The sequence below is a fragment of the Aphanomyces astaci genome (assembly GCF_000520075.1).
Source record: "Aphanomyces astaci strain APO3 unplaced genomic scaffold supercont1.6, whole genome shotgun sequence".
Lineage (NCBI taxonomy): Eukaryota > Oomycota > Saprolegniomycetes > Saprolegniales > Verrucalvaceae > Aphanomyces > Aphanomyces astaci.
The window spans coordinates 948095-973648 of NW_009798269.1; the positions used below are offsets into that span (position 1 = coordinate 948095).

Consider the following 25554-nt stretch of genomic DNA (forward strand, 5'->3'; position numbering starts at 1 on the left):
TAAGCTAGGGGTATGAATAAATATAGAGTCGCGAGGAAACACAATATGGCGAAATGACGAGGGGGGGAGGGGGCGATGGATTATATTGCTGTTTTAAGACGCAGCATGCACGAGGCTGTTGAGTACATCCATATCGTTGTCGTCGTCTTCTGTCGTCGTGGTTGGTTGTGCGCCATCGTTGGCAGATGCGACATCGTTGAGAACCACTTGTAATTCACTGTCTGGGTCGTTCTTGAGCTTCAAGTAGGCGCGCCAGTCGTGGGACAGGTTGGTCAAGTCTTTACAAAAGAGCTTGAACTGGTCCACTAGGTCTTTGCCGTCGTCCGATTCCAACACTTGCCGGCCTTGGGCCACAGGTAGCTCTGCAATCGCCTTGAAAGAATGTGGCTGCACCACCACGGCGCACTTGATCCATCCAATCCAGACCGACTCGTCCATCGTCCACACCTGCCGCCCCCGGAGGGTTTCCAAGCACGTGGCCGTATGCTTTCGGAGCTTGTGGTGCATCTGCACGGCTTGGATCATCGTGCGCAGCGTGTACTTTGGGACGGGGGACTCGCCCACAAGCGTCGACGTGACGGCCGTCATGACGTCGACGGGAAAGGCCACGGGGTGCTCGAGGCAGATGCCGATCGCTCGAAGGATGCGCTTCTGTTTTTCGTGTTCGTCTGGGATGTGGTGCAGCGCCAAGAGGAACGCTGTCGCATCCACTTTGAGCGGGATAGGTTTAAGCAGCTCGTGCATGACTTCGACCAGTCGTGGCAACGGCAGGTCAAACAGTGCCGGAAGGATCTCCATGACGCGGTCGGACGCCAAGTCGGACGCGACGGGCACGAGCACCGACACGGCGTCCGGAATCGCGTGTTTGTGGTCGAGGTACAATTGAACGAGGGGCTCCACGAGGGTCGACGGATCTTTCGACAGCCCCGCGAGCACCTTGACCACGTGGCACACAAAGTCGAGTGCGTTTGGGGGAAACGCCGCCAGTTGGGCCAGCACGACCGCCTCGCCTTCTTTCTGCCGCAGCAGCTTGATCAGCTTGTCCACAGACACAAGCAGCACGTGCTGGACTTGGGGGGACGTGGCAGCGTACGTCGTTACAAATCGAGCAAACAAGTCTGGCCGCTTGGCACACAGCCCCAGAAACAGCTCCATGCGCTGCAGCACTTGGTCTTCGGTCTCGGGGCACCTCGCAAAGTCGTGCTCGTCCTGGAGGGACTTGGCATGTGCCATCAACAGGTCATGCATGTCTGGCGACTGGATTTGATCCAAGTAGTACGACCGTCGAGGGGACGACGGCACGATGCCTGCCGAACTCGCGGGAAGGTGGCGGTCCAGCGCTCGGTCATCTTGTTCCAGCTTGATATTGACGTCATTCGACGGCGGAGGATGCTGCTCGGGCTTGATCAAAGTGTCCGGACCCATGTCCACATTGTCGGCGTCGGCATTGGCATGGTCATTGTGGGCGGGTTCGAGACTGGCGTCGTCGGGTGGAAGGCACAGCGATTGCATGAGCTGAATCGCGTGGGCTTCAATGATGTGTTGGAGGTTGGGAAGGGGGTAGATCTGGTTGGCAAGGCATCGAATCGTGGGGTTTCGGATGCTTTCTTCAGCGTGCGTAGCATAGTGCAGCAGCACATGCAGACACGCTTCTTGGCCGGTGGTGCGCTCTGTGATAAAGTTGCGAAGGGCCACCACGCCCATGGTCACTCTGTCCTTGTCATTCGGGTTGTGGAATTGCAACGACAGCAATTTCAGGACATCTGGCGACAAGCTCGGAATGTGACCCAAGATGGTGTAAAACAGCTTCTTGTCGGCCGCGATCTGCGGGTCCAACTTTGTGCGGACGAGATTGCACACTAGGGAGACAAGATGGAGGTACACGCGAGGCGGCGGCGGCGGCGGACCACGTGATGATGGGCTGTCCATGGTTTCGTACAAGGAAGTTGTGTATTCGTGGTAGAGCAACGCCACGGCGATCCCGTGCCGTTTGTGAACGTTCTCTGCGACAAAGTCCAGCACGATTTTGTGCGGTTTGCACTTGTCGTCGTCGACGAGCCAGCGGCTCGTAGCCAATCGGCACACGAGCGCTTCTCGAACCGACTCTTTACCGCTCACGACCACGCCGTACTCGTTGCTAAGCAACCGGTGGATGGTCTGCGTCGCCATCTGTTTGCACCAATCGACGGCCACGGGCTTGATATTGACTCGAATCGCATTGTACTCCCTCGTCACATCGTCCTTGGTCACGGCGATGATGGGCTCCACGAGTGTCTTGGCGTTGGCGCAGATCATGTCGGTCACAGCCTCGAGCGCGTCGTCGTCGAACACCCGGACGAGCGACGGCGGGACCTCCTTCTTGTTATCGCGGCCGCGCAGCCGCGGATCCCGCACGTTCTTCTTGGCGGCGGCCTCCTTGATGGCCAGCACGGACGACGGCGTCGCCAGCCGCGACAATATGTTGTGTATCCGGTCCTTGAGGCCACTGGGGGTGTGCAGGAGCTCGAGTTTCGATGCGCCGTTCAGGGGGGGCACGCTCGGCAGATGCGCCATGTTGTCGAGCACAAGTCGAATCACAGACTCGGTGGACATGTTGGCCACGGACTCGACAGACGCCCCGGGTTCCCGCTTGGAGCGCTTGGCGAGCGGCGACTCGAACGTCATCTTGGCCGCGTCGCGCTTGACATTCTTCAGGGATGCGTCACTGGGCGCCGACACGTACTTGCGGCGGCGCTCCTTGGACTTGGTCAAGGCTTTGAACGCGCGCTCCGACAAGTCGAGTGTCATGAGGAACGACGTGATGGCGTTCCGGTGGGGCTCGGTGGACGGCAGGTGCAACAGTTTGAGCAGATTGGCCTTGACGGTGTGAACGATCGTGTCCTGCGCGGCGGGCGCGAGGCGGTCGATGACGCCAGAGATGCCGAGTAGCGCGGGCACGACAATCGACACGAAGCCCGGGCGAAGCGCGGCGACGAGGCTTAGCGAGTGCACCAACGTCACAAACTCCCGTCGGCCAAATGCGAGCATCGGGTTGTCTTGCAATCGATCCACGAGGCTCTGGACGATGGACAAGCTCAGGTCGTTGACAACGTCGACACGAACAAACGCGTGGTTCGACGCGATTGTGCCGAGGTGGACCGCGTCCGGCTGGACGTTTGACCGCGCCGGATCGCGATACACCGAGTCGAACGCGTGCGAAAAGTGCAGCGCGCAACTCTCCAGAATGCGGATGGTCCATAGCACGGCCTCGGCGTCCTGGAACTGGTGCAGCGTCTGCCGCATGACATGGATTGTGCGCACGAGAAAGTCCCACACTTGCGGGTCATACGTGTCGAGAGGTTGGGCCCAGATATGGTAGATCGTGCCAGGAATGAACTTGTCGAGGACTCTGAGCGCTTTGCGAATCGACGACGGCCCGGCGTTGATGGTGAGGACGCTGGAACACGCCTCGAACAGCGCGTGCCGCGTCAGGGCGAGAATCGTCGGGGTTTTGATCTGGGGATTCTTGGCAGGCTCCATGATGTCTTCGATGAACTGCAGGACAAACTTGGCCACCGCCACATTGCGCTCGTTCGAAAACGGAACGATGGCGTCAACCAGCGCTTTGTACTCGGGAATGGACCGGCCGAGGTTTGGCGAGCGCTCCAGCACAATCTCCTTCACCCGCTGCAACAGATCCACTTTCTCTGCTGCGTCAAGCGACATGTGCGCCTGGTTGATGAGCTCCATGACCTGTGACATCGCTTTGGACAGCAGCCTCTCACGTGGTACTGGTTGTTGTTCGGGCCGTGGTTGAATAAACCTCTCACATTTGGTTTCAACATGAAATTTAAGAGGCACATAATCTTAAATAGGATTGGGGCCTAATTCCAGGCAGGCGGGGCTTTCGGACGAAAATACTTTCTTCAATACTATTTTAATAGTATTAAAATACCAGTATGATGTCCATAATATCCACTACCATTAGTGTCCTACTATTAATAGTACTACCGATAGTATACCGTAAGGATTCAAACGATATTATTATTGACGGTGTTTTTTCACGCTCCAACAACTGAGCTATGGAGATCATACTATAACTTACTGCAATTAAAAAATGATACTCCAAGCGTTTCGTTATTTTATTATTTTATTCGATGGGTACATATTATTGTTGAAAAGTACTGGTAACGTTAGTAGATGTTTTCTACTACTGCAGTAGTACGTCATTACTGTAAAGTTAGTAGTACTACGACCTACTACGGGGCAGCAAAGATACACGAGGAACTGTGATAAATTACAGATAAATAAGACTATCAGCGTGTTCATGCGCATGCGCTGGGAGCTTCAAAGTTGAACCCGACAAACGCATCGTCGTCGTCCAAGTCGCTGAAATCTTCCATGCTCAGGCGGTTGCCAACAGACATGCGGGTGAATTGGTCGTCAAAGTTGGTTGCGTGGAGGATCGACTGCTCCGACTCGCATGGCGAAATGGGCGGCGGGAGGGCGCCGTGGGCCATGGCCTTCCAGTTCCACCCTTCAAAGAACGGATGGTCCTTCACTTCCGCACTGCCCCGCTGGGACCCCAATCGCGCACTTGGTCGAGGAATGAGCAGCGACTGGATCAGGTGCGCCGCGTCCGGCGACACGTGACTGGGGATGGCAAGGGGACTGGACCGGGCTTTGGTGTACTCGTTAGGCGAGCTGAACGAGTCGCTGGAGTTGTACCAGGGCGGAAGCCCCGTGAGCATCTCGAACAAGACAATGCCGAGTGACCACCAATCGACCGCGGTGCCGTACTCGTTGCCTGTCCACACTTCCGGCGCCAAGTACTCAAAGCTGCCGCACATCGTCGTCGTGCCATGCGTGGGTTCGAGGATGCCGAACTTGGCCAAGCCAAAGTCCACGAGCTTGGCGTGCCCGTCGGCTGTGAGCAGGACGTTCTCGGGCTTGAGATCGCGGTACACAACTCCATGGCGGTGCAGATGCTCCAGGGCGAGCACGAGTTCGGCAATGTAGAAGCGCGCAGCCCCTTCAGTGAAGTATCCGCGAGGGCTGGCCTGAATATGGGTCGACAGTTCGCCGCCAGGGCAGTACTCCATAACGAGAAACAGACTCGACGGCGTTTGGAATGCCCAATGCAGGTGGACGAGGCCTGGATGCGCCGTGCCGCCCAAGACATCGCGCTCGGACCAGATCTGTTCGGCGTTTGCAACCGCCTTGAAGACGATTTTCATCGCAAACAGTTGGCGACTGCTTTTCTTGCGGACCAGCAGCACCCGCCCCATGGAGCCTGTTCCGATGACTTTGAGTTTTTCAAAGTCGCTCACGCGGACGGAATGTACAGGAGACGCCGGCGCAGATTCGCAGGACGTTATGGAGCACGTCGGAGAGAAGGAAACGCGTCGATTGTATTGCATGGGGTGTCGATCTTCGTCCAAGCACAGCTTCTCGACGTGTCGGCGCTGGAATCCTTCTGGAGTGAAGACGCTCGGCAGTTCGAGGACAGCCGACGAAGAAGCGACTTGCTTCCTCGGTCCGCGGGTCGTGAAGGCTACGAGGGATCGGACACGCGAGGACGATGGCTTGGCGGCGCCGCGAGCACCTGCTTGTGACTCGACGTTGCCCATGTTGAGAAATCAAGTTTGGAACACGACCGCCATGCAAAGATCCTGATGATTGGATCAAGCCGATAAGAAAGAATATCAAGAAACTATCCAATCCGATGCCTTAAAGGTCAAATGAATTATTTTGATTGGACAAATATATATATGATGATATTTTTTCAGCAAGACGGCCTTTTGATTGGCTCGACAATGCTGAAATGTGGGCGAAAAAACTGACAGCTGATGGTCGCACGATCGCATCCAGCGAGCAGCCCGGGTGAAGACATGTCGTCCGTACGTACCGTTGTGTATAGCCGTTGGAACTCCAAGTAGTACTAGGTAGTATAGCCTTAACATTACTCAGCGATTGAGATATACTACTACGTAGTACTATAAATAGCTTACTAACGTTATACTGCTGTTCCATTCGCGACTGCATCGTTTTTTACTACTACACTGTACATACCGTGTATTGTATATCCATCTAGACTTCTCTATGGTATTTTTTCAAGAGGTGGACTAGGACGAATAAGATGTGTTAGAGCTTCAACTACGGTAAGTTAACTTTCACTTAAGGTGATTCATGTAATTCCCGGCCAGCTTGGCCTACTTTCTGAGTGCCATAACTCGTCACCCATTCATCCAATGAGGCTGCGAAAACATGCATTTTGAAGATCGTGACGAGCATTATAACTTTATGCAGGTCCCATCATTTGTATCGCATGGTCAATTTGTTCGTCGAATTTCTAAAATTGAAATTTCCCTGTGTGAATTTAATTCCCGGCCAGGTTGACTGTGAAGATGTTTTGGCAAATGCAATGCTTTCTCAAATCTAGCCAATGAACGTCCTCTATTTCGGAATAATTTGACTGAAAATTGAATATATTTCAAAATATATCACAAAAATATTTTCTGTCTGATACTTTTGAATTGGAAAGTCACTTGAATAATGTATACCTGATTTGGGTGACAAAATTCTCAGAACCTCTTAATAATGATATGTATAAAGTATTCAAGTAATTAAATTTAGAAGTGCAACTAATATAAAAACTGTATTACATGTTGGACAAGCAGAATATTAAATCTTACAAGTATGTGATACAAGAGTACGTAATTTTGTCCTATCATCGTCCATGGATGATTGTGATTGGCCATTTGCTGGCCGGGAATTGCACGCTGGCTGGGAATTACATGAATCACCTTACATTAGAGTCCGTTACAAGTGATTGGAATCACACTAATTTCTATCACACACTAATTCAATGATGGTGACGGTTTCCTGCAATCTGATTGGCTAAATCCTTCTCCAGTTTAGAATAAACACAACAATACAGTATTAACTACTACGTAGTACCACAAGACAACTTTTGACATACAAACTTCAGTACAAAGAACCGATGGATGGATTTCACGGATCAACACAAAAGTCCAAATTTTGGGTAAAAGGACAATACTGTACCTGTGTTGATTAGCAGTTAACCCGCTCGGATGGGAAGCTCGTCCCTTGCATTGTATTAACTATTTGTATGTCTAGAGCGAATTAGGATTATCCAGAAGCAAACGTGGTCAGGCTGTGAAATACCACTTCATAATTCAGACATACTGAAAGAAAGTACTTTGAAATATAATGCATGGTGAATAAAAATTAGTATTACTTGTAGTTGGACTAGTATTACTACTACAAACATTGGCGGTATGGTCGTGAATGACGAACGAAAATGTCGCCGACACCCGCCTCATGGCGACATACAAGAAGTCCAAGTTCTTCTATGAACTGGACAAGATCTGCGCTGTTCCCAAGCCATCTGGGGAGTGTGCGGTGGACCCGTTTGATGAGATGCTTGCGAATACACCACACTTTGCATCCATCCATGCTTTTGTGGAAGAGTCCCAGCGCGAGGAGGAGGACCTCGTCGAACAGATTGGCATCGAAGAGCCCCATCCATCAGATGCACCCGAGTTCTCTTCTCCCCAGACCCAAACGCTGCTTCTGCCTGTCACACAGACTCAAATTGTGGCCGACATCGTCCCTGAAACAATGCTTGATCGTACTTCATCTGCGTTGGTCGATGGGAAATCGACCTCGAACGACAAGGTTGCCTCCGACATGATGGAGATCGTACCTGAAACCAAACCAAGCGAAGGCGAAGCCGCACTAGCTCTTCCCCACTCCATTCCTGTTGCAATTTCCCCGACCACCGTATTGGAACCCCATGCGTCGCCACCAAGTGCCCACAACGACGACACTTCCACTTCGTTGGACGAATCCTCGATCGTGCCATCCATCTCGTTCCATGTCGACGACAGCCGGGACTTTGTCGGAGACGCGTCCAGCTTGTACGTGAACGACAGCTTGGCCGCGTTTCCCCCACTTCCACCCACTCCAACTGACGATCCGCCCACCCCACCGACCCAGCAGGCCGTCACCACCACCACCTTCCTTCGTCCTCGCAGCCGTACGATTCCTGTCGCTTCCGCCGCCGACTATTACGACACTGACCACATGGCCGAGATCATTCCATGTTGGCTACTCGGGCCCCGTTGCCAGCTCCACGACCCGCACCTCCCGCACCCCCAGCTTCTCTTTTACATCCAAGCGCTGGATATGTTTCTGCATGCATCCTCCACTCCTTCCTTGTCGTATCTCCGCACGGCGGTTGTCGTGGCGCGGCGGGTGTTTGTCGAGCTGTGGCACCGCCACGTCCTCACGACGACGTCCTCCTCCTCCGATTCGGTCGTGACCTTTGACCTGGAGCATTATTTAACCCGCGGCAACACCCTTCCCGGCGTCTGCACCCCCGTGTGGCGGTACTTAGAGGCGCAATGGCACGTCCATGAGGGCCGCGTACTGCACACGACGTCGTTTTACGCGCAACCAGCATCGGACACCCACCAGCAGTCGCCGCCCGAGTCCCTTCGCCCAACCATTGAAGCGCTCCGAGCCATGCAATACTACGGACACCGCCACGCCTGTGCCTCGTTGAAGGCGCTGGTTCCGCACTACATGCAGCAGGCCACCGACTCGCGCCTCCAGTATCGGCACGTCGTCGCAGCCGACGACATGCACTTGGCATTGCGAGGCCTGCAAGCCAAGCTCAAGTGCCCCGTGATTCCCATGGGAGCGTTCCGACGTGGAGGGGTGTTCTTGTCGGTGCTGGACGTGCTGGCAATCATCACGTCGTCTGTGACATCGATCGTGTCCCTCTTACAGCAGGTCAAGGTCCTCGAATGCGATACCGTGCACGTTACGTCGTCGCGTATCGTCGCCCCCATTCGCTTCAAAACGCATCACATACTCGTGGACCTCAAAGTGTACGCGCAACCCGCCGCCAGCTTCGCGATGCTTTACTTTACCGGTCCGGCATCATATGTTGCGTCGACGCTGTTGGCGCCGATGATGATGGAAGAAGAAGGGCGGGTAGAGTCGAGAGAGGTTACCTTTGACCTCTGGTACACGTGGCTGCTGCGGAAACACGGAGCCGACGTCCTGCACACCACCGTCACGGACGAAGCCAGTGCGTGCCGAGTGTTGCAGATTCCCTACAACCCCCCGAAGGATCGGCTGGTGTAACAACTGTTATAATTCTATTGATTGGTTGTTATAACTTTTATATTCCTCCGCGTTTACTTGGGGGGCATGCGCAACGCGCCGTCGAGGCGGATCACTTCGCCGTTCAACATGCGGTTTTCGATGATGCTTTGCACCAATTGCGCGTACTCTTCGGGCTTGCCCAGTCGGCTCGGGAACGGCACGGTGAGACCCAATTCGTTCTGCACTTGTTCAGGCAGCCCCGCGAGGAGTGGCGTGCGGAAGAGCCCTAAGTACGTGGACGTAGCACGTTCAACACACATGCAGGACGCTAGGGGGATGGGCACCAACCTGGGGCAATCGTGTTGACGCGGATGCCGCTGGTAGACAGATCGCGGGCAATGGGCAACGTCATACCGACAATGGCGGCTTTGGACGCGGCATACGCAACTTGGCCGATCTGCCCGTCGTACGCAGCGATGCTTGCCGTGTTGATGATGACTCCGCGCTCGCCCGCGGAATCACCCTTCGTTTTGGACATGCTACAAAGATAAAATGCATGTGTATGTTGAAGATTGTGGTGTTAGGTACCGTTCGGCGGCGAGACGGATCACATTGAAGGTGCCCGACACGTTCACGTTGAGGACGTTTTGAAATTGATACAACGGGTGTGCGCCCTTCTTGGACACGGTGCGGGCCGCGACGGCAATCCCAGCACAGTTGACAGCGATGTCCACACTCTTGCCGAACGCAGATTCCGCCAAATCCAACGCCGCAGTTACTTCTTCTTCGCTCGTGACGTCGGTGGGGCTGAAGTGGGCGTTGGGGCCGATGTTGCGCGCGACGTTCTGCCCATCACTCGTTGGCAAATCGCACAAGATGACCTGAGCGCCAGCTTTCACGAGGCGCTCCGCCGTCGCGCGTCCAAGGCCTGAGGCAGCACCCGTCACCAATGCCACACGGTTAGCAAGGGACATCTTGAATTATGGGAGCGTTGGGGTGGTAAGCACCGCCTCTGATTGGTTCAACTGGAGACTCAAAAACGTAGGGCCAATTTGACAGGGGGTGGAATATAATGTAAAGTTTAATTTATATTAGATATTAGTATCAAATATTACATGCTTTTAGAATATTTGGCGAGCCAACAATGGATTTTAGAAGGCGAACATTAAAATGAAGTGTGGAAATCTGGCCGTGCCGAATAAAATACATGGGGACCCCGCATTGTAGCGAATCGATTAAATAAAATTTGGTATTTTATTGCGTGGCCACGGAGCCTGGTGCGAGGGTAGTGGAGAATGGAGCAGACACTTGACGGAGGTGCGAAGCAACCGCCTTTGTCCCATGCCTTCCAACATGGCGGTCACTCCTCCACCACGTCCTATCCGACGGCGGTAGATAGTGGGTACCGTCCATCGGGCAATGCTCCGGTGACCAACAAATACCACTCACCACGCCACGGTCACCATGAATACCACAGCAACGTCGACAGGCATCATGCAAAGGCGAAAGTACATACGACAGAAGGTGGAGTGTACTCTCCAGCACAAGCATCATTGCCACTGCATCACAATCCCAACAGCGTTCAAGCTCCGTACAATCCTACGCTGGTGACAGCACAGTCGAACAGCGACAGCCGATATTTCAATCCCAACGTTATCAACCCGCCGTTACCTCCACTCCCTCCACCAAGTCTTGCCTCCGCCACACCGACTTCATATTCCAAACCGTCTCCTTCGGACGCGTACCATCGCCCTGCCCAAGACGCATCATTGACGTACCCCCGTCCACACCAGACTTACCCTTCGAACCAGCACTTCCATCCGTCCTCCACACCATCCACTTCTTCGTCATCTCAAAGCCTGGAATTCGTCAAGTGCCAACGATGCGGCGACAAAGGACATATCGCGCCACCCTGTCCCACGCGCCGCCCGTACCATCCGTCGTCGTACTCGAAGCACCTGCCCCCCCGCACATGCAAGTATTGGTTGAATGGCAACTGCCACAAAGGGGACGACTGCACGTTCGTGCATGGTCTCGTGCCGGACGCCAACGGCATGGTGTATCCTCCTACCCACATGCTCCGCCACCAAGGAGGGTACCCCCCCATGGATCAAACGTTTTATTACCCCCCGCCCCCCATGCCCCACTACAGCTACGACCCAAATGCCCATCGCATGACGCCGCCGCCCGACGAAGCGCTCGAGTACCACCCCCCACCCCCCGCTCAGGGCTACGGTGGCGCTCCTCCGTACTACCCGTACGACAACTCGTACTACCCTTACCCAGGTAGTGTTGTTGTTGCTGCCTCGTGTGCTGACGTCTAGTATTACTAGGTCACAGGTCGTTGTATAGTACCCCACCGCCCGCGGCGGCCACGTACCACCAACAGCCCCCCCCTCCTCCTCCTCCGCTCCATGTTCCCTCCCCTAACTACCCCACGTCGAAACCATACAATTACTACGCCCAGCCCCAGCCCTACCATCCACGGCAAGGCTACGCGTCGTTCCCTGCTGACCAGTATGACCACGTCGAGTCGTTTGCGAGCTCCGACGGCACTACGCCGTCGACGCGTTATCAAAAGGACCTCCCTTCGACCGCCGACCTGCAGCCGCTGCCATCAACCCCTTGTAGTCCCTCTCTTGTGCCTGCGCCTACTGCTGCTTCTGATGCAACAGACTCCATGGCTGCGCTCACGATTGAAACAAGTTCCTCCGAACAGGCTGAGGGCGTCGATACCCGATCCAAGTCGGTGACGTCGCCCACCGAAGCCACGACCAAGGCGGCGGATCGGAAAAAGAAGAAGAAGGCAACATCCAAGCCACCGCCGCCGCCGCCGGCTCATGCCGAGGTGCCCGTGACGGCCAAAGGGCTGCGTAATGACACGGGGGACAACAACTGTTTTCTCAACGTGGTCGTGCAAGCGTTGTTTCACTTGGAGGTACTATGTCTTGCTTTTACCCCAAATTTGAACCAACTTTTATGCATATTCGCCAAATCTATCGATATTCGTTGACTTTTGTAAAATACCCCTCGACTAGGATCACACTAATTTCATTCACACACTATTTCGATGATGTTGCATTGGGTACACTTGATTCCCTCGGCCAGGATCACACTAATTTCATTCACACACTATTTCGATCATGTTGCATTGGGTACACTTAATTAGTGTTGTGGGTTTTCATTGGTCGATATTTGATTGATTGTCTGTATGTCTGCTACTTGACAATATGAAGAAACGTCGGCGTCCTGTATGTATATCCATCCCACATATGAAGCTCAAATTAGTGTATGTTATCTTGCAGACGTTTCAATCGCGATGGGCCGACACCGCGAGCCATGTGTGTGCGGGCGGCGGGCGCTGCGTGTATTGCGCGTTGGCCAGCGTGTTTGCCCTATTGGGTCGATCTAGTACGCCCACCACGACCTCTACGACTACTAGTAGTAGTACTAGCGTACACGAACGGCAGGGGGTGTCGTCGGACGCGTTGCGCAAGGTTCTGAGTGCGATTTCGACGTCGCCGTTGCCGGCTGCGGAGGAGCGGTACAAGGCTGGGTCCATGGATGACGCCGCCGAAGCCCATGAGACGATCCTCCGGTCGCTGCACGAATCGCTTTCATCGGCGGCGGCAGCGGCGGCCGCCACTCCGTGTCCGTGCCTCGCGCATGAAGTGTTTGGGCTGTGGGTGGGCGAAGAAGCCGAGTGCGGCCAGTGCGGGATGTCGATGGAGACGCTGCCGTACGATGCGATGGTGTTGCATGTCGCGACAGAGTCCATCAAGGAAGTCACTTCGAAAAAGCACAAGACCCACCAGCGCGCGTTTGACGATGTACTGGCGACCGTGTGGGCGGCGGCGGGCAGCTCGAAAAAGTGCGCGCGGTGCCGCCATGACAAGGTGTACGAGTCGCGGCTGCAGCTCAAGCAAGTGCCGCGGATGTTTACGGTCGGGCTCACGTGGAAGAACAACTCGGCCAATGTGGCGACGCTCAAGGCGATTGTGGCGGCCATGGAACCTTCGATTCGACTGGGCCGGTGCGACGATTGAGGAGGATGGAGGAGGATGCAGACTGATGATGATCGTGTAGGGTGTTTCCCAACATGGTCGCGGAAGGACGGCTGGCTGGTCCGGACCAAGGAAGCGCGACGCTGTTGGCCATGTACTGCTTCTTTGGCCATCATTACATGGCGTTCATCTACAAGGTGGCGACGCGGGAATGGTTGAGCTTCAACGACACGGTCGTGCGGCGGGTGGGGACGCAGTGGAGCGACGTCCAAGCCGCGTGTATCGAGGTAGGATGAACGACCAAGTGTGGTGGCGTCATGGAGTCGTCGATATGATTGTGTAGAACCACTACCAGCCGTACGTGTTGTTCTACGACGTGGCGCCCCCCCCGACGAAGCTAGGAAACCAAGAGACTGTGCTGCAGTTTACGATCGGGGACTTTGTCATGTCAGTGGCGTCAGAAGTAGACCGCGAGAACTGGAAGACTAACGTGGATGATGTCCATGCACCAGTCGACCACGCCCCGCGCAAGTACCACACTCGACAACAGCAGCATCCTCCACACTACCACCCCAAGTAGATGATATGTTAGGAGCCCGATAGACGCATGCTGCACGGCAACCACCCCCACCCATGAGACCTCCCTTAATGAACTCTGTATTTAAACCCCATCTCCATTCGTGTCGCGCCGCCACAGCCGCCCCAATCTGTCATGTTGGGTGCAGAATTCTGTGAATGAAGGACAAATTCGACCCAATCAGATTGGATATGTCTAGCATTTTATCCAATCAGAACGTCGTATTTGCTATACCGCAACTGATCTCGAACATTCCTGCTGTAGGAAAATGGAAAGTTCCGAATCACAGGATTCTCGCCAATAGTCCAATGAAACGCGAGAAAAACCTGTGATTTTAGCCAATCACATGTAGGTATTTCCCTCGTCGGAGAAACGGACCAACTCAAAACAAACCGCATAAGCCAATTCGCACTGGGTAGATCGACCAACCTCCAAGATGGCGCGAAGACTGGCAAAGGTAGATGAACGCTTGGTGGACATGGTCTTCATCATGATGCCTCGTGCGGGTGGTGCTTACATGGATGGTCATGCCGTAGGAACTCGCGGAATTCAACAAAAACTCCCCCGAGTGGTGCACAGTTGGACCCGTCGACGACGACCTTCTGCACTGGAATGCCATGGTGGTCGGACCTGTAAGTTCAAACTCCGTGCGCGGAGGTCGTACTGACATGTTTCTGGACGTAGGAGAACACCCCGTATGCTGGTGGCGTGTTTAGCATCGACTTGGTGTTCCCAGCGGAGTACCCCTTCAAAGCACCGAAGGTAACGGGTGCCTTGTCGTAATGCACTTCATTGACCTTGTGCTATGGTATGTCTAGGTTAAGTTCTTGACACGCGTGTACCATCCAAATGTGAAGTCGCAGAGCGGTGAAATTTGTGCCGATATCATCAACGAAGTAAGATGATGCTTGCCATGCTCTTCTCCTTTGAAGAACTGTCGTCACCTTGGTGTTAGAGCTGGGGGCCGACGTTGAACGTGTTGCATTGTTTGACTGCGCTGAAGCAAATGCTGGAGCAGCCCGACGCAGACAATCCGTTGGAGCCGGAGATTGCCAAGCAACTCCACGGCAGCCGCGACGTGTTCAACGACACGGCACGAAAGTGGACCAAGGACTTTGCCTCGTAAACAACATGTCTCCCGATGATCCCAATCGAATGATCAAGCGCGCCGACGCATATTGCTAGCGGTCGTTTGTTCGTTAAAATACACAATACCCTTATGTACTCGGTGTCATTCGCATTCAAGGATGCAGCGGGGTACACTCCGCGCATCGTTGGTCGCATGCAGGTGTCGTCTAATGGAAGGATGAGAGTTCACGTCCGCCGCTACTGACCCCCTGATGCGGCGACGATGGTTTCTTACTCTCTCCCACAAGTGTGTGTTGAAGGTTTTCAAAATAATATTGTAGTTTAGCTTACCTTGAGTATGATAGTTTGAAAACACTTATTTAATTATTTCCGAGTTTGCCTAATTAGGCTATTTCCTGAGGCAATCGGCCCTGTCTTTCTTCGCATTCACATTAGCACCTGTATTGGTTTCGAGGTTGGCACATCTTTACTCCCAGCATCATGGTGCTGCAGCCACAATTGGACGTCGATGAGTTCCCGCGGGATAAAGCTGCTACGACGAGGGCAGCTGGAGGCGCCGTCACTACGTACGCCACGACCTTTCAACCACCCGACTGGTAAGCGACTGCCGCGTCATGTTGAGATCATATGTGGTCGACACACTTCCTTGATCGACGAGACATGTACGTGACCATGTAGGATTGTGTACCCGAGCGAAGCCAGTTCTGCCGTGCGTTTTGATGTCATGCGTGCGTCCAAGACATGTGGCGTGTGCGAACTTGGCAAGAAACTCATGAGCATATTTGGTCGGGAGCAAGATGGCAGCGACTTTGTCTTGGCCAACCCGTCCGTGTCTCGGAAACATGCCGCGATCGTGCACTGCGCCAAAGGCGGAGTCTACGTACGTCAGACCCTTCCATCTCTCCATATCGGTATCCTCAGCATCAACTGAAATAGATCGTGGACCTCATGTCCCGCCACGGCACGTTTGTGGGCAAGGCCAAGCTGCCGCCGCACGACCCGACGCTGCTGCACGAAGGCGACATCGTCACATTCGGCCAAAGCTGTCGGACGTACGTGTTGAAGGGTGTGGATCCGTCGGGGTTGAGTCACGCACCCAAGCGTACGTGGCGGCGGCTATCCCTCCCATCATTCTTCGGCAAGGATGGGAACAATGGTGGTGCCAAGAAGGCGGGTCCATCGCCGCGTAAAAAGTGCTCGGACGTGACGGTGAAACTCGTCCAGAAGATCTGCTCCGGGACGCTGACCGACGACCGCATCAAGGACTTTGCCAACCACGTGTCGGAACTAGATGGCGAACATGTCGAGGTACGACCCCTGAAACGATGTCGCATGAGCTAAGTATGGCTGGGGCAGGAAGTGGCGTACTTGCTTGTGGACAAGGTGCGCGTAAACTCGAGTAACGCCCACCGTGTGGTGCTGGCCTTGCTGGCCGACAACCTCGGCTTGAACGAGTTTGAAGCCAACTTGAGCACGATTGTCCAAGTGTCGCAAACCAATCTCAAAGCCCGCAAGGTATGGTCATTCGATCACTCATATCATCATATATATATATATTCATATATTCACGTGGTGAAAAATAGATTCTGCAAGTGATTGCAGAGGCGCGATTGGACAGCGGACCCAAATCCACAGTCGACAGCGACGACAGCGACGACGACGTCCAACCCGATGACGGCGGGTACGCGCCGCCGGGTGCCCCGGACGAATCACCGTACACGCCGCCAGTGATTCCGTACGTCCCGCCTGCCAAGGCATCGTCGGACGTTGGTCCGTCGTCGGCAGCCGACCAGCGCGAGCGCGTGCTCAGCGATGAAGGCAAGCGGCTGTATTTGTCGGCGATTGGAGCGACAGAGTACGCAGGAGACGAAGAGAAGGAAGCCGCCGCCGCCGACGACGACCTAGAGGACGAGGCCGGCAGCCGCTCGGGGTTTAACTTTATGACCGCGGCGCCACCATCCGCCTTTGGGTTCCTCTCTGGCGGGGACGAGGACAAGGAGGACGACGATGACGTGGCAGCCGCAGCGTTCGACGTGCCGCCGGGCTTCTTGACCGACCCATCCATGGACCCACAAGACTTTGAAAACTTGTGGCAAAGTGCCACTGCCTCGTATATATGTGTTATATATATATATATATATATTCAAGATATATATTCTAATAGTGTGCTTTGGGGGAGGTAGGGAGGAGTGGGCGGTGGATATCTTGCCCTCGTTCGACACGGACTTTATGGAGCAGTGCGTGGCGTACCTTGGGCATGTCAACATCCTCGCGAGCGGGGTCGTGGGGGGCGTGCACAAGTTTTACTACTACGCCGAGCAGGTATATATATATGTGACTCAGGCTATTGTCTAGATACTAAACTCTTGTGGGTAGGCTTCGAACGGCACGATATTTATGGTGGAGATTCAAGTGATTGAAAGCGTTGGCGAGCTCTCAGCGACGTTCAAGTGGATTGAGCTGGGGCTGCTGTATGACGACGGCCACTTGTTATTTATCCAGTTGTTCAAGGACTGCTTGGCGCCGTGCTACGTACGAGACCATCCTCGAACGGCGGCGTTGCTGCGTCGCGCCAGTGCCGTTGCTCCGACTCGTAACGATGGCGAAGATGAACCGATAGTGGTGTCCTTTGAAGAGTCTTTGTTGGCGTATCCAGAGCTCGACCCGGCCTCCTTTGAAGCGCTCTACTTGGCGGCTATCCCCATGTACGTACGCCTATCGACTAGTTGCCTCATTCACGTGTAGATCCGAGCTCGAAGACCCGGAGGGGCGAGACTTAACGGGTACGGACAGCGTCATTGCGCAGTTTCAGGCCAAGCGGTTGTTTTGCTTGGCGAGTGGGGCGATGGAATCTATGGACAAGTTCTTTTTCTACGCTCAATTGGTACACATTCCATAGGTACTAAGTAGTACCCTTGGCTAAGACGATGTACTTTGGATGGACAGGTGCACGTCAAGTGGCTGTTTTTCGTGGAGCTATCGATTTCGAGGCCAGATGGCGCGATCACGGCGCTGTTGAAACTGCATGCTCCCAACGCGTCGGAGCGCGACACGGACCAGATCGCGCCGCTTTTCGTCGCTTTGGTCGAAGCTTTGCTGGCAGACTTGGAATAGAATCAAGTAGTTCGTTGTTGTTAGTTGTAATAATACTACCTACATGTACAGACATAGACACACTCTCGTTGTATCATCGGACCAGCGGCAGCGTGTCGTGAATGAGGTCATGCACGTTGTCGTGCGGCGCCACTAGCAGCGGAACGTTGACCTGTCGTTTGCGAAGGGTCAACATGGTGCCCACGGCGGCACCCACAGACACCAGCCCCACAAACACCCACAGCACAATGGACGCACTGGCCGCGCGGGGCATCACGGACACGCGAACCAACGACGTGGCGAAGATTGGGGCTTGTGACATGAAGCCATTCTTGAACAGAGCTTGTAGTTTGGAGGCGGCGGGAAAGGCGGGCGCGGTGTCGGCCACGTCGAGTACGACCCGCATCGACGGGATGCCGGGTACTGGATCGACGCGAACGATGTAGAGGCTCGTGTCTAACGCAGCGCGGTTGGGCTGCTTGGGGTAGGCCGTGCCGTCGGCGGAGGTGAATTCCAGCGACATCAGGGCCATATGCACCGCCGACACGAACTCAAACGGCGAAAACGACGACGGCAAGACGCAGGAGGCAGTCGACATGGACGATGCCGCTGCTTGGCACGACAAGATCACCTCGATGCGGCTGAATGAGCAGTCGGAATCGCTCGAGCACGTTCCGGTGCAATCTCGCATGCCGTAAATGCCAGAGCACTAGACAAAGGCCCAGATGATAGACTGGTGTGTGTGTGTATATGTCGTACGTTGCAGCGATTGCCGTAGAGAGGGTCTAGGGAGGTGCACGGCTGGTCGTTGGCACACGTGTATTCGTATCCGTGGGCACATCCAGTGTCAATGTCGTCGACGATCAGCGGGATTCCGTGGGCGCGAAACGCGACGGACGACGCATCGTTGGTGCCGACGTTCCGCCCGTGGTACGCGGGGTCGCCACTCGTCGCCGCGAATTGCACGATGAGCTCCGAGTGTTTTTTTGGCACGGTGGGGGCGTAGCGTACCGTGGACGACTCGTTGCCTTCGAAGCCGGCTTTGTACGGCACTGTCACGAACACGTATTGAGGTACAAACCACAACTCGGGAGTAAAAGTGAGAGACGACGGCTGCATCGACACGAGGCCTGGTTGGGCGGAAGGAACCAGCAGCCCCACCGACAGCTGCACGGTCACGGACGCCGTGGGCTGTGAGTCCAACACGACAGAAAAATTCAAGTCCTGCGAGCTCTTTTCAATCACTTCTAGAGGCGCGGGGGAGACAGTAAACCCTGGGGAGTCGTCTTCGGTGATCGTCGCCGTCATTGTGATCGAGCCGGTGGAAGGAGTTTGGGTAGGGGTGACATGGTACGGCCAGGTGGGGTCACGGGCGAGGGTGTCTGACACGACGAAAGTGGTGACGTTGTACTGGTAAGCTTGTGGTAGGGTGGTCGTGGATTGAATGGCCACTGAAGGAGACACTGCCGACTCGTGGAACGTGGCAGCCGTGTCCGCGCTCCAAGTCGTGTAGGTGCAGGTGGCAGTCCGGTTGCCGACGCCGACATTGTCGTCCACGGCAGCGAGCACAAGGTACTGCGCTTGATTCCAATTGCTACAGATTGATTGAATGGGAATTGGTACGAATATATTGATTCTGGGACCTACGACGCATTGAAGTGAAGCGCGGTGGGAAGCATGGCGCTGTACGAAGCGTAGCCGTAGACGCCACCAGTGACTTGATGAAGGGAGGCAGCGTTCTGGGACCCATTTCGACCGTCAAAGCCAACGAGATAGGTCGACATCAAAACCGGTGAGAACACAACTTCGGCCAACGGCTCACTCAGCAGTCGAACGGAGACGGAAGCAAGTGCACCACTCGCATGAGTCTTGGATAATCGGGTGATGTCAACAGATCCGCCTTCACGCACTACGTCGCCCCATAATTCAATGGACGACACGTCCACACAATGGGTCGTGACATCGTAAGACGCTTCGATGTGCACGGCAAGGTATGACAAGATCATTGCCTCGTTCAAGTCCATAAACCCAACCGCCGAAGCCCCAAATTGGGTGGTTTGGCGGCCTACGAACGTCCACGTCGAAGCATTTCGAGTCAACGACTGGTCACTTGTCCAGAGACTTATCGTTTTCACGGCTCGCACCGACGCCACTGGTAGCTCAACGTGCACTTCGCGAAGGCGAAATGTGGGCTGTGGGGGCGTCACTGGCACGAGTAGCCACGCCGACCCATTCGCAAAGAGCGGAGCCGATGGGACCAAGCAGGTCATGTACGGGGTGCCTTGAAACACGCCCACACACGTCGTGTTCTCCTGAGTTTGAGCGTTCCAACTGCACCATATTGGATTGGACGGTTGCCATCGCCCGACGGTGGTTGGAATGGGGCCTCCAGGGTATACCGACGCGCCTTCGGCCAAGTTGACGGTCGTCGTAGACATCACGACCCCCGCCTCGTCGTCGTCGAGCACGGTCAGCGCCATCGTCGTTTGCAAGGGAGATGTGCATCCACTCGTGGCGCAGAGGCCCACTTGGGGGCTGTCGTAGTCGGGGTCACTGCTAAACGAAGTGTGGGAAATCCCTGCAATGCGAGGACCTGTCGCGACGTCGTTGTTTATCACGGACACATGGACGGTTTGCGCATCTTGCCATTGCCCTGCCGTGAAGAGAAGTTCGTTGCGGCAGATGTTGGTGGCGCTGGTGGGGCGGTGGTCTGCTACGATGGGGTCGTCGGTGTCAAGGCGAAGTTCGTTGACGTCTGCAAGAAGGCTGCTGGGGGAAGGAAGGTAGCTGCCGATAGCAACGCGGGATGCCGCCATGGGCACTTGGAAGACTTGAACGGACAGTAGTGTAAACGCTGCGTTTTGAGTGTCGATGCGGAAAGAAGTGGCTTCCACCAGCGCGGTCAGGTTTGGGCGATAATACATGGACAGGGGATCCACGGCGCCGGTTTGACCATGGACATGCCATGCAAGTTGGACGGAACTGAACGAGTCGGTCGTGACAACCGGTAGCGTCGTGCTTGTCACCGTGTTGGCATCTTTCATCAAGGTCAGGAGAATGGACGACGACGACTGCGGCATCGGAACGACCATGTTGACGACAATGGATTCGATAAATCGAGGTGCACTCCACGTAACGTCCCACCATGCATCCCGAGTCAGTGCAGTGGGGCCTCCAGCAAGCGGTTGCGATGCATTCACGTTGTCAGAGGAGCTTTGGGACGCGATTTCTTGTCGGGCCACGTTGACCAGCCCTGACGCTGTGAGCTGGACATGGGGGCGCAGGGCCTCCATGGGGTGGTCCAGGGACGCAAACTGGATTTCGTCGACGTTCTCGTACACAAACGACGTCTTTTGCAAGGCGACCAGGGCAAAGGTAATGTCTGTGAGGTCCGTCGCGTTGGTGTTCCAAGCAGCGGTCACGTCAATATCGATCCACCCAGGAGATGACGCGTACGCATTCAATGTTGCGTTGAACGAGCCTTGGGGAAGGACGTCGGTGGAGCCACAGAGCGACGTCGGATGCACAAAACCAAATGAGGTGGCAGCTGGCAATAACGATGTCACACACGCACCATCACATGACGATTCATTCCACGATGGTGGTGCGGGGGGATTGAAGACCCCGACTTGGACGCCACCAAGGCCGCGATTGTCCCCTCCCATCAATCGATAGAGGCGCAACAGTGCCAAGCCGACGCGAGGGCTTCCAGTGCGTGCCACAACGCCCGACCCGCGAGAGAAGCGCAAGAGCGACACTTTTTGAATGCTCGATGAGTTGGTGCTATCGGAGCTGTTGGTCGCGACGAGCAGGATGGAACCATTCTCCAGCGAAATCGACGGCGATGAAGATGCTTTTGAGGCGCTGACGTCGTCCAGAGGCAGCACGACGGTCGTATACGGGACGGCAGTGGAGGAGGAGTTGTTTGAACGTGACCCAATTTCCCAATGCATCGGCTCACTCACGACCCTCACGGTGTAATCCACGACACTGTCGTCGGAACCGTTTTCATAATATATTGCCGTGGTTTTGTCCAAGGCGATGCCAGAGGCAGGAAACCCTTCAACGTAAAACGCCGAGGATTTCGCAGAGTAGAACGCGTCGGTGCTGGCACTCGAAATGTCCACACGCGTTGTACTTGACGTCGACCCAGAATACGCGACTGTCACGATGCCTCCACTGCGCCAAGTCGATGGAGTGAGTGTCACGTTCCATGGAGCTACCACAACGTCAGTGCTGGCAGGCACGAGTGTCAACGTCACAGCCGCTGTCGGCTTGCTCGACAAGGCTACAGTCACCGATGCCACGTGCCCGTTTTGCCTGGCACATACAAAGTTCGACGGTGTATTCACAGTATGTCGAATCTACCACCACAGCATATTCATACACCAAGGTTAGGGATGTCACCAGAACATTGGTTTCAGGGTGTACTGTACCTGCTCTGGCACGACCACAATGGACGCATAATCATTGTCCAACACGAACGCGTTCAAAATGGGCGACGAAGGCGCGGTTTGCACGCCAAACGTCGACGCATCCCATGGAAACGCATGGTGGTCGTTGCCTTGATCGTAGTCGCCTCGACGCTCCGTGTACACTTGGCTGCCGTAGACGACCCCCGAGCTTCCCACCGTTTGCCGTGCCCCGCCGTTGTACCTGGCGTCGGTGCTTGTCGTGACATGGGTGACATGCACGACGTGGACTCCTTGGGCCACAGCATCGTCGACAGCCGTAACACCCACGGTTTGTGGGACATTCCAGTTGGCCGTCGTGAACACGACTTGGGCCACGGACAACGCCACTTGAGGGTTGTCCACTGTTAGTTCGACACCGACTGGAGAAGTGGGGGCCGCATTCAGCACGATTGAATACGTGTCAGATTGTCCAAGCTCGGAGGTCGAGAGGCTGGCTTTGCTGATCAGCACAGCAGGGTCGCCGTCGTCTTGAATGGTCACTACGGCGCTGATGTAGTTGGGTACGAGCGCACGTGACGCGTCCAACGTCATCCAGCTGGGACTCCACTCGATAGGGTGTTCGTAATCCAAGCCAATGTGGGCGCCGCCTTGGACGTTGCGCAAGAGAACCTTGAACACGCGATTGGGAGCTTCATACAGGTCATTGTTTTGCTACGGTGGATTGCGTGTGAAATATGATGCTTTGACCAATAGTACTCTATAACGTACGATCGAAATGGAGATTGTCTTTTGACTTTCGCCGCTGGCAAATGTCAACGTAGTCACTGGCAACGCCGTGTAGTGCTGGCCTGCCACGGCTGTGCACGGACTCACGTGGGTGCATCGAAGGTCTGACACGACGCCGTAATCAAACCCGTCGTCGGCGAGTGATAGACCAGGCCTGACCACTCCACTGTACGTCAGCACGTCCACAGTAACGGTACCGCTGGTGTAATTGTTGATGCCTACAATTCGGTGAACCAAGACCTCGTGTGACTATATCATGCGACTTACCCAATGGATCCAGCTCGCCCGAACGTTTCAAGAGTAGGTTCACGGACGCTGCGCCTTCGGACACAGTGTAATTGGACGTGTCAAAACTGAATGTGCCGGCATCGCGGTCGTCAACGATATAGACGACGGTCGTGTCGTGGCCAGCGGCGATGGTCGCGCCACCCGACACTGCCGTGAGACGGATCCAAATGCTCTTGAGTCTCGGGTCATACACGGCGTTGTTGAAAACGGAGATGCTGAAGCTCTTTACGGTTTCTCCGTCTGCCCAGCTCATGACTTGGCTTGCGTGCTGGTAATCGAATGCCCGACTGCTCCCTTCCGTGGCGTTTCCACCCGCGACCGTTTCCACAGTGAGCAACACCGGTGCCACCGCCGATGTCGACATCCCCACGGTGCGATTGATCCACACGATGGCAGTGCCGTTGTCTTCGCGGCATATTGTCGTCGACGCTGCAAACTCGAAAATGCCGGCGTCCCCTGCGTCGGATATGATGACGCGTGTCAACGGGGCGCTACCAAGCTGCCCTCGATCTGTTGGCGCCACTAATTCCAGCACAAAGAAGAGACTGTAGTACTCGTACGTTGCCGTGTGGATGATGTCGACTGTCAAATTCGCCATGGTTTGGCCATCTGCAAACGTGACGACGGGGCTATCCAGGACAAAGTTTGTTCCCACGATTGCCGTGGTGAGAGCTTGATTTTCCAGCTCGTATTCAAGCGTCACCGCCCCGCAAGCGCCACCAGTCCGCATGACAGGGATATGCACAGTCCCGTCGGTCTCCAAAAACGTAAAATTGTTGCTCGCAAACGAAAATGAGCCCACGGAACCAAGGACGGCGACAAACGAGCTCGCACGCGCCACGTCGATGGATGTTCCCACAGTAGACGAGCTCAAGTACACTTCAAAGTAGGTCGTATAGGCATGTACACCAGATGTAAGGACTGGGATAGTGACGGTCTTGATACTGTCGCCTGGATTGAAAACAATAGCAACGTTCGATAACGCAGTGTAGTCGACGGTTGCGTTCGCAGAGAGCGAGAGAACAGTGTACGGACGAGTGGATACCATGACGCTGTCAAGGTTGACCAGGGCCGCCGAAGAGGTTCGCGTGATGGAAAGGACGACGTCTTTTGCCCCACAAATGCCAGTCGTGCATGTGACTTCGTAAGGTTGATTGATCGAAGAGAATCCCTCGCTGAAGCCAAACGACGTCGCTGCTTGAACCAAGCACACCCCCCAGAGAGCTACGGCGACACATCGCATCGATGCCCCAAGCCGCGCCATCAGCCGCCGCCTCGTTTCGACGGTTTCAAAGGAAACTTCGATGCGAAACGACGTTATCCGGATGATCCAAGTAAAAAGAAGCATACAGTACATCGAAGTACTGTACTATTTATTGGTAGTAAATTTATGTCCTTTCTGCATCCGGATATCCTGGGAAAAGCGCGCGCGAAATTCAAACAAGGTCAGTTTTGGATTTGTGACCTTGAGCAACAACGGCGACATGCATTGCGCAATACCACCAAGCGCGGGAAGCCACTCGCCGTTCGCGGCATACAGGGGAGACAATCTACCTCCGTGGGTCGACATGTGGGACGACATGGGTCAGCTTGCAGACGTGTCCAACATTTCGTACGACAAGGATTACATCGTTGCTGTTCCACTCGACGCTGAAGGTGGCAGCCAAGACAAAGGATTCGAGTTACAGTTGTGTCACAGCGACGTATTCTCGAGTCAAACGCTCAGCACGACAACAGGATGCTACTCCCACGAAAGTGATTGTGTTGGATTGGGCAACAGCAAGGTTGTACTGGTATTGGAGCGATTTACTGGACTTTGAATAGGCCCCCCACACCAAAGACATCACATGCGTAAATGCAAAGAGACCTGGAAATCTTCATCAGACATCAAATCCACCGCTCCGAATTCCACTCTTTCGGAAAGCAAAATTAAAGCAAAGGGATGACTATGACGATCAAGTATGTAACCTCGAGCTCTGACGAATGAAATTCATCACAACGTTGTCGATTAAACTAGGACGATGATTTCGAACCCACTCCACCGAGCGAATCGCGACGAAAAGGGATGAAAAGTCGAGTTGGTGCAGACACACCAGTCGCGAAAATGGGCTCAGCGACAAAGCAAAGCAAATCCAATGCAAAGAAACGAACTGGCACCATGATTAAGCCCTGCCAAATGCCTGGG

At 54.7% G+C, this 25554-nt stretch overlaps 8 protein-coding genes across 12 annotated transcripts; 4 read left to right on the forward strand and 4 right to left on the reverse strand.

The window, feature by feature from the left end:
• Positions 1–60: 60 nt before the first annotated feature.
• On the reverse strand, positions 61–3784 carry H257_03686 (hypothetical protein). Its single transcript, XM_009827886.1, has one exon. The coding sequence runs from the start codon at positions 3739–3741 to the stop codon at positions 94–96; it is 3648 nt and encodes a 1215-aa protein (XP_009826188.1). The 5' UTR covers positions 3742–3784; the 3' UTR covers positions 61–93.
• A 473-nt stretch (positions 3785–4257) lies between these two features.
• Positions 4258–5612, reverse strand: H257_03687 (AGC protein kinase). Its single transcript, XM_009827887.1, has one exon. It carries the CDS (start codon positions 5607–5609, stop codon positions 4305–4307), a length of 1305 nt encoding a protein of 434 aa, XP_009826189.1. The 5' UTR covers positions 5610–5612; the 3' UTR covers positions 4258–4304.
• Positions 5613–7273: 1661 nt separating this feature from the next.
• H257_03688 (hypothetical protein) lies at positions 7274–9156 on the forward strand (the record flags this gene model as incomplete). Its single annotated transcript, XM_009827888.1, has 1 exon — positions 7274–9156. Exon 1 carries the CDS (start codon positions 7291–7293, stop codon positions 9154–9156), a length of 1866 nt encoding a protein of 621 aa, XP_009826190.1. The 5' UTR covers positions 7274–7290.
• H257_03689 (hypothetical protein) lies at positions 9149–10157 on the reverse strand. Its single transcript, XM_009827889.1, has 3 exons — positions 9706–10157; positions 9466–9656; positions 9149–9403 (listed from the first exon to the last, which is right to left on the reverse strand). The coding sequence occupies exons 1-3, from the start codon at positions 10089–10091 to the stop codon at positions 9210–9212; spliced, it is 771 nt and encodes a 256-aa protein (XP_009826191.1). The 5' UTR covers positions 10092–10157; the 3' UTR covers positions 9149–9209.
• Positions 10158–10368: 211 nt separating this feature from the next.
• Positions 10369–13840, forward strand: H257_03690 (hypothetical protein). Of its 4 annotated transcripts, XM_009827890.1 has the most exons (5): positions 10369–11403; positions 11451–12055; positions 12423–13150; positions 13204–13408; positions 13465–13840. In XM_009827890.1, the coding sequence occupies exons 1-5, from the start codon at positions 10413–10415 to the stop codon at positions 13699–13701; spliced, it is 2766 nt and encodes a 921-aa protein (XP_009826192.1). In that variant the 5' UTR covers positions 10369–10412; the 3' UTR covers positions 13702–13840. The 4 variants fall into 4 exon arrangements, with proteins under 4 accessions (XP_009826192.1, XP_009826195.1, XP_009826193.1 ...); XM_009827893.1 differs by having other exon boundaries at positions 12423–13408; XM_009827891.1 differs by having other exon boundaries at positions 13204–13840.
• Positions 13841–14092: 252 nt separating this feature from the next.
• H257_03691 (hypothetical protein) lies at positions 14093–14982 on the forward strand. The gene is made up of 5 exons (XM_009827894.1): positions 14093–14155; positions 14235–14330; positions 14383–14460; positions 14517–14594; positions 14654–14982. Exons 1-5 carry the CDS (start codon positions 14135–14137, stop codon positions 14822–14824), a joined length of 444 nt encoding a protein of 147 aa, XP_009826196.1. The 5' UTR covers positions 14093–14134; the 3' UTR covers positions 14825–14982.
• Positions 14983–15224: 242 nt separating this feature from the next.
• H257_03692 lies at positions 15225–18029 on the forward strand. Of its 2 annotated transcripts, XM_009827895.1 has the most exons (9): positions 15225–15383; positions 15466–15667; positions 15724–16095; positions 16144–16302; positions 16371–16897; positions 16971–17109; positions 17164–17492; positions 17533–17671; positions 17734–18029. In XM_009827895.1, the coding sequence occupies exons 1-9, from the start codon at positions 15268–15270 to the stop codon at positions 17899–17901; spliced, it is 2151 nt and encodes a 716-aa protein (XP_009826197.1). In that variant the 5' UTR covers positions 15225–15267; the 3' UTR covers positions 17902–18029. The 2 variants fall into 2 exon arrangements, with proteins under 2 accessions (XP_009826197.1, XP_009826198.1); XM_009827896.1 differs by having other exon boundaries at positions 17164–17671.
• Positions 17975–24417, reverse strand: H257_03693 (hypothetical protein; the record flags this gene model as incomplete). The annotated part of the gene is made up of 6 exons (XM_009827897.1): positions 17975–18589; positions 18640–19474; positions 19528–22244; positions 22317–23006; positions 23064–23299; positions 23349–24417. 6 exons carry the CDS (start codon positions 24415–24417, stop codon positions 17975–17977), a joined length of 6162 nt encoding a protein of 2053 aa, XP_009826199.1.
• Between the last annotated feature and the right edge of the window lie 1137 nt (positions 24418–25554).

Coding starts and splice junctions, on each gene's coding strand:
- H257_03690 (XM_009827890.1), top strand. CDS start 10,413: ATGGAGCAGACACTTGACGGAGGTGCGAAGCAACCGCCTTTGTCCCAT. Junction 11,404..11,450: donor CTCGTACTACCCTTACCCAG/GTAGTGTTGTTG, acceptor TAGTATTACTAG/GTCACAGGTCGTTGTATAGT. Junction 13,151..13,203: donor CCTTCGATTCGACTGGGCCG/GTGCGACGATTG, acceptor ATGATCGTGTAG/GGTGTTTCCCAACATGGTCG.
- H257_03686 (XM_009827886.1), bottom strand. CDS start 3,741: ATGTCACAGGTCATGGAGCTCATCAACCAGGCGCACATGTCGCTTGAC.
- H257_03687 (XM_009827887.1), bottom strand. CDS start 5,609: ATGGGCAACGTCGAGTCACAAGCAGGTGCTCGCGGCGCCGCCAAGCCA.
- H257_03692 (XM_009827895.1), top strand. CDS start 15,268: ATGGTGCTGCAGCCACAATTGGACGTCGATGAGTTCCCGCGGGATAAA. Junction 15,384..15,465: donor ACCTTTCAACCACCCGACTG/GTAAGCGACTGC, acceptor GTGACCATGTAG/GATTGTGTACCCGAGCGAAG. Junction 15,668..15,723: donor GCGCCAAAGGCGGAGTCTAC/GTACGTCAGACC, acceptor CAACTGAAATAG/ATCGTGGACCTCATGTCCCG.
- H257_03689 (XM_009827889.1), bottom strand. CDS start 10,091: ATGTCCCTTGCTAACCGTGTGGCATTGGTGACGGGTGCTGCCTCAGGC. Junction 9,657..9,705: donor ATCCGTCTCGCCGCCGAACG/GTACCTAACACC, acceptor TTATCTTTGTAG/CATGTCCAAAACGAAGGGTG. Junction 9,404..9,465: donor CGTCAACACGATTGCCCCAG/GTTGGTGCCCAT, acceptor CCACGTACTTAG/GGCTCTTCCGCACGCCACTC.
- H257_03691 (XM_009827894.1), top strand. CDS start 14,135: ATGGCGCGAAGACTGGCAAAG. Junction 14,461..14,516: donor ACCCCTTCAAAGCACCGAAG/GTAACGGGTGCC, acceptor TGGTATGTCTAG/GTTAAGTTCTTGACACGCGT. Junction 14,595..14,653: donor GTGCCGATATCATCAACGAA/GTAAGATGATGC, acceptor CCTTGGTGTTAG/AGCTGGGGGCCGACGTTGAA.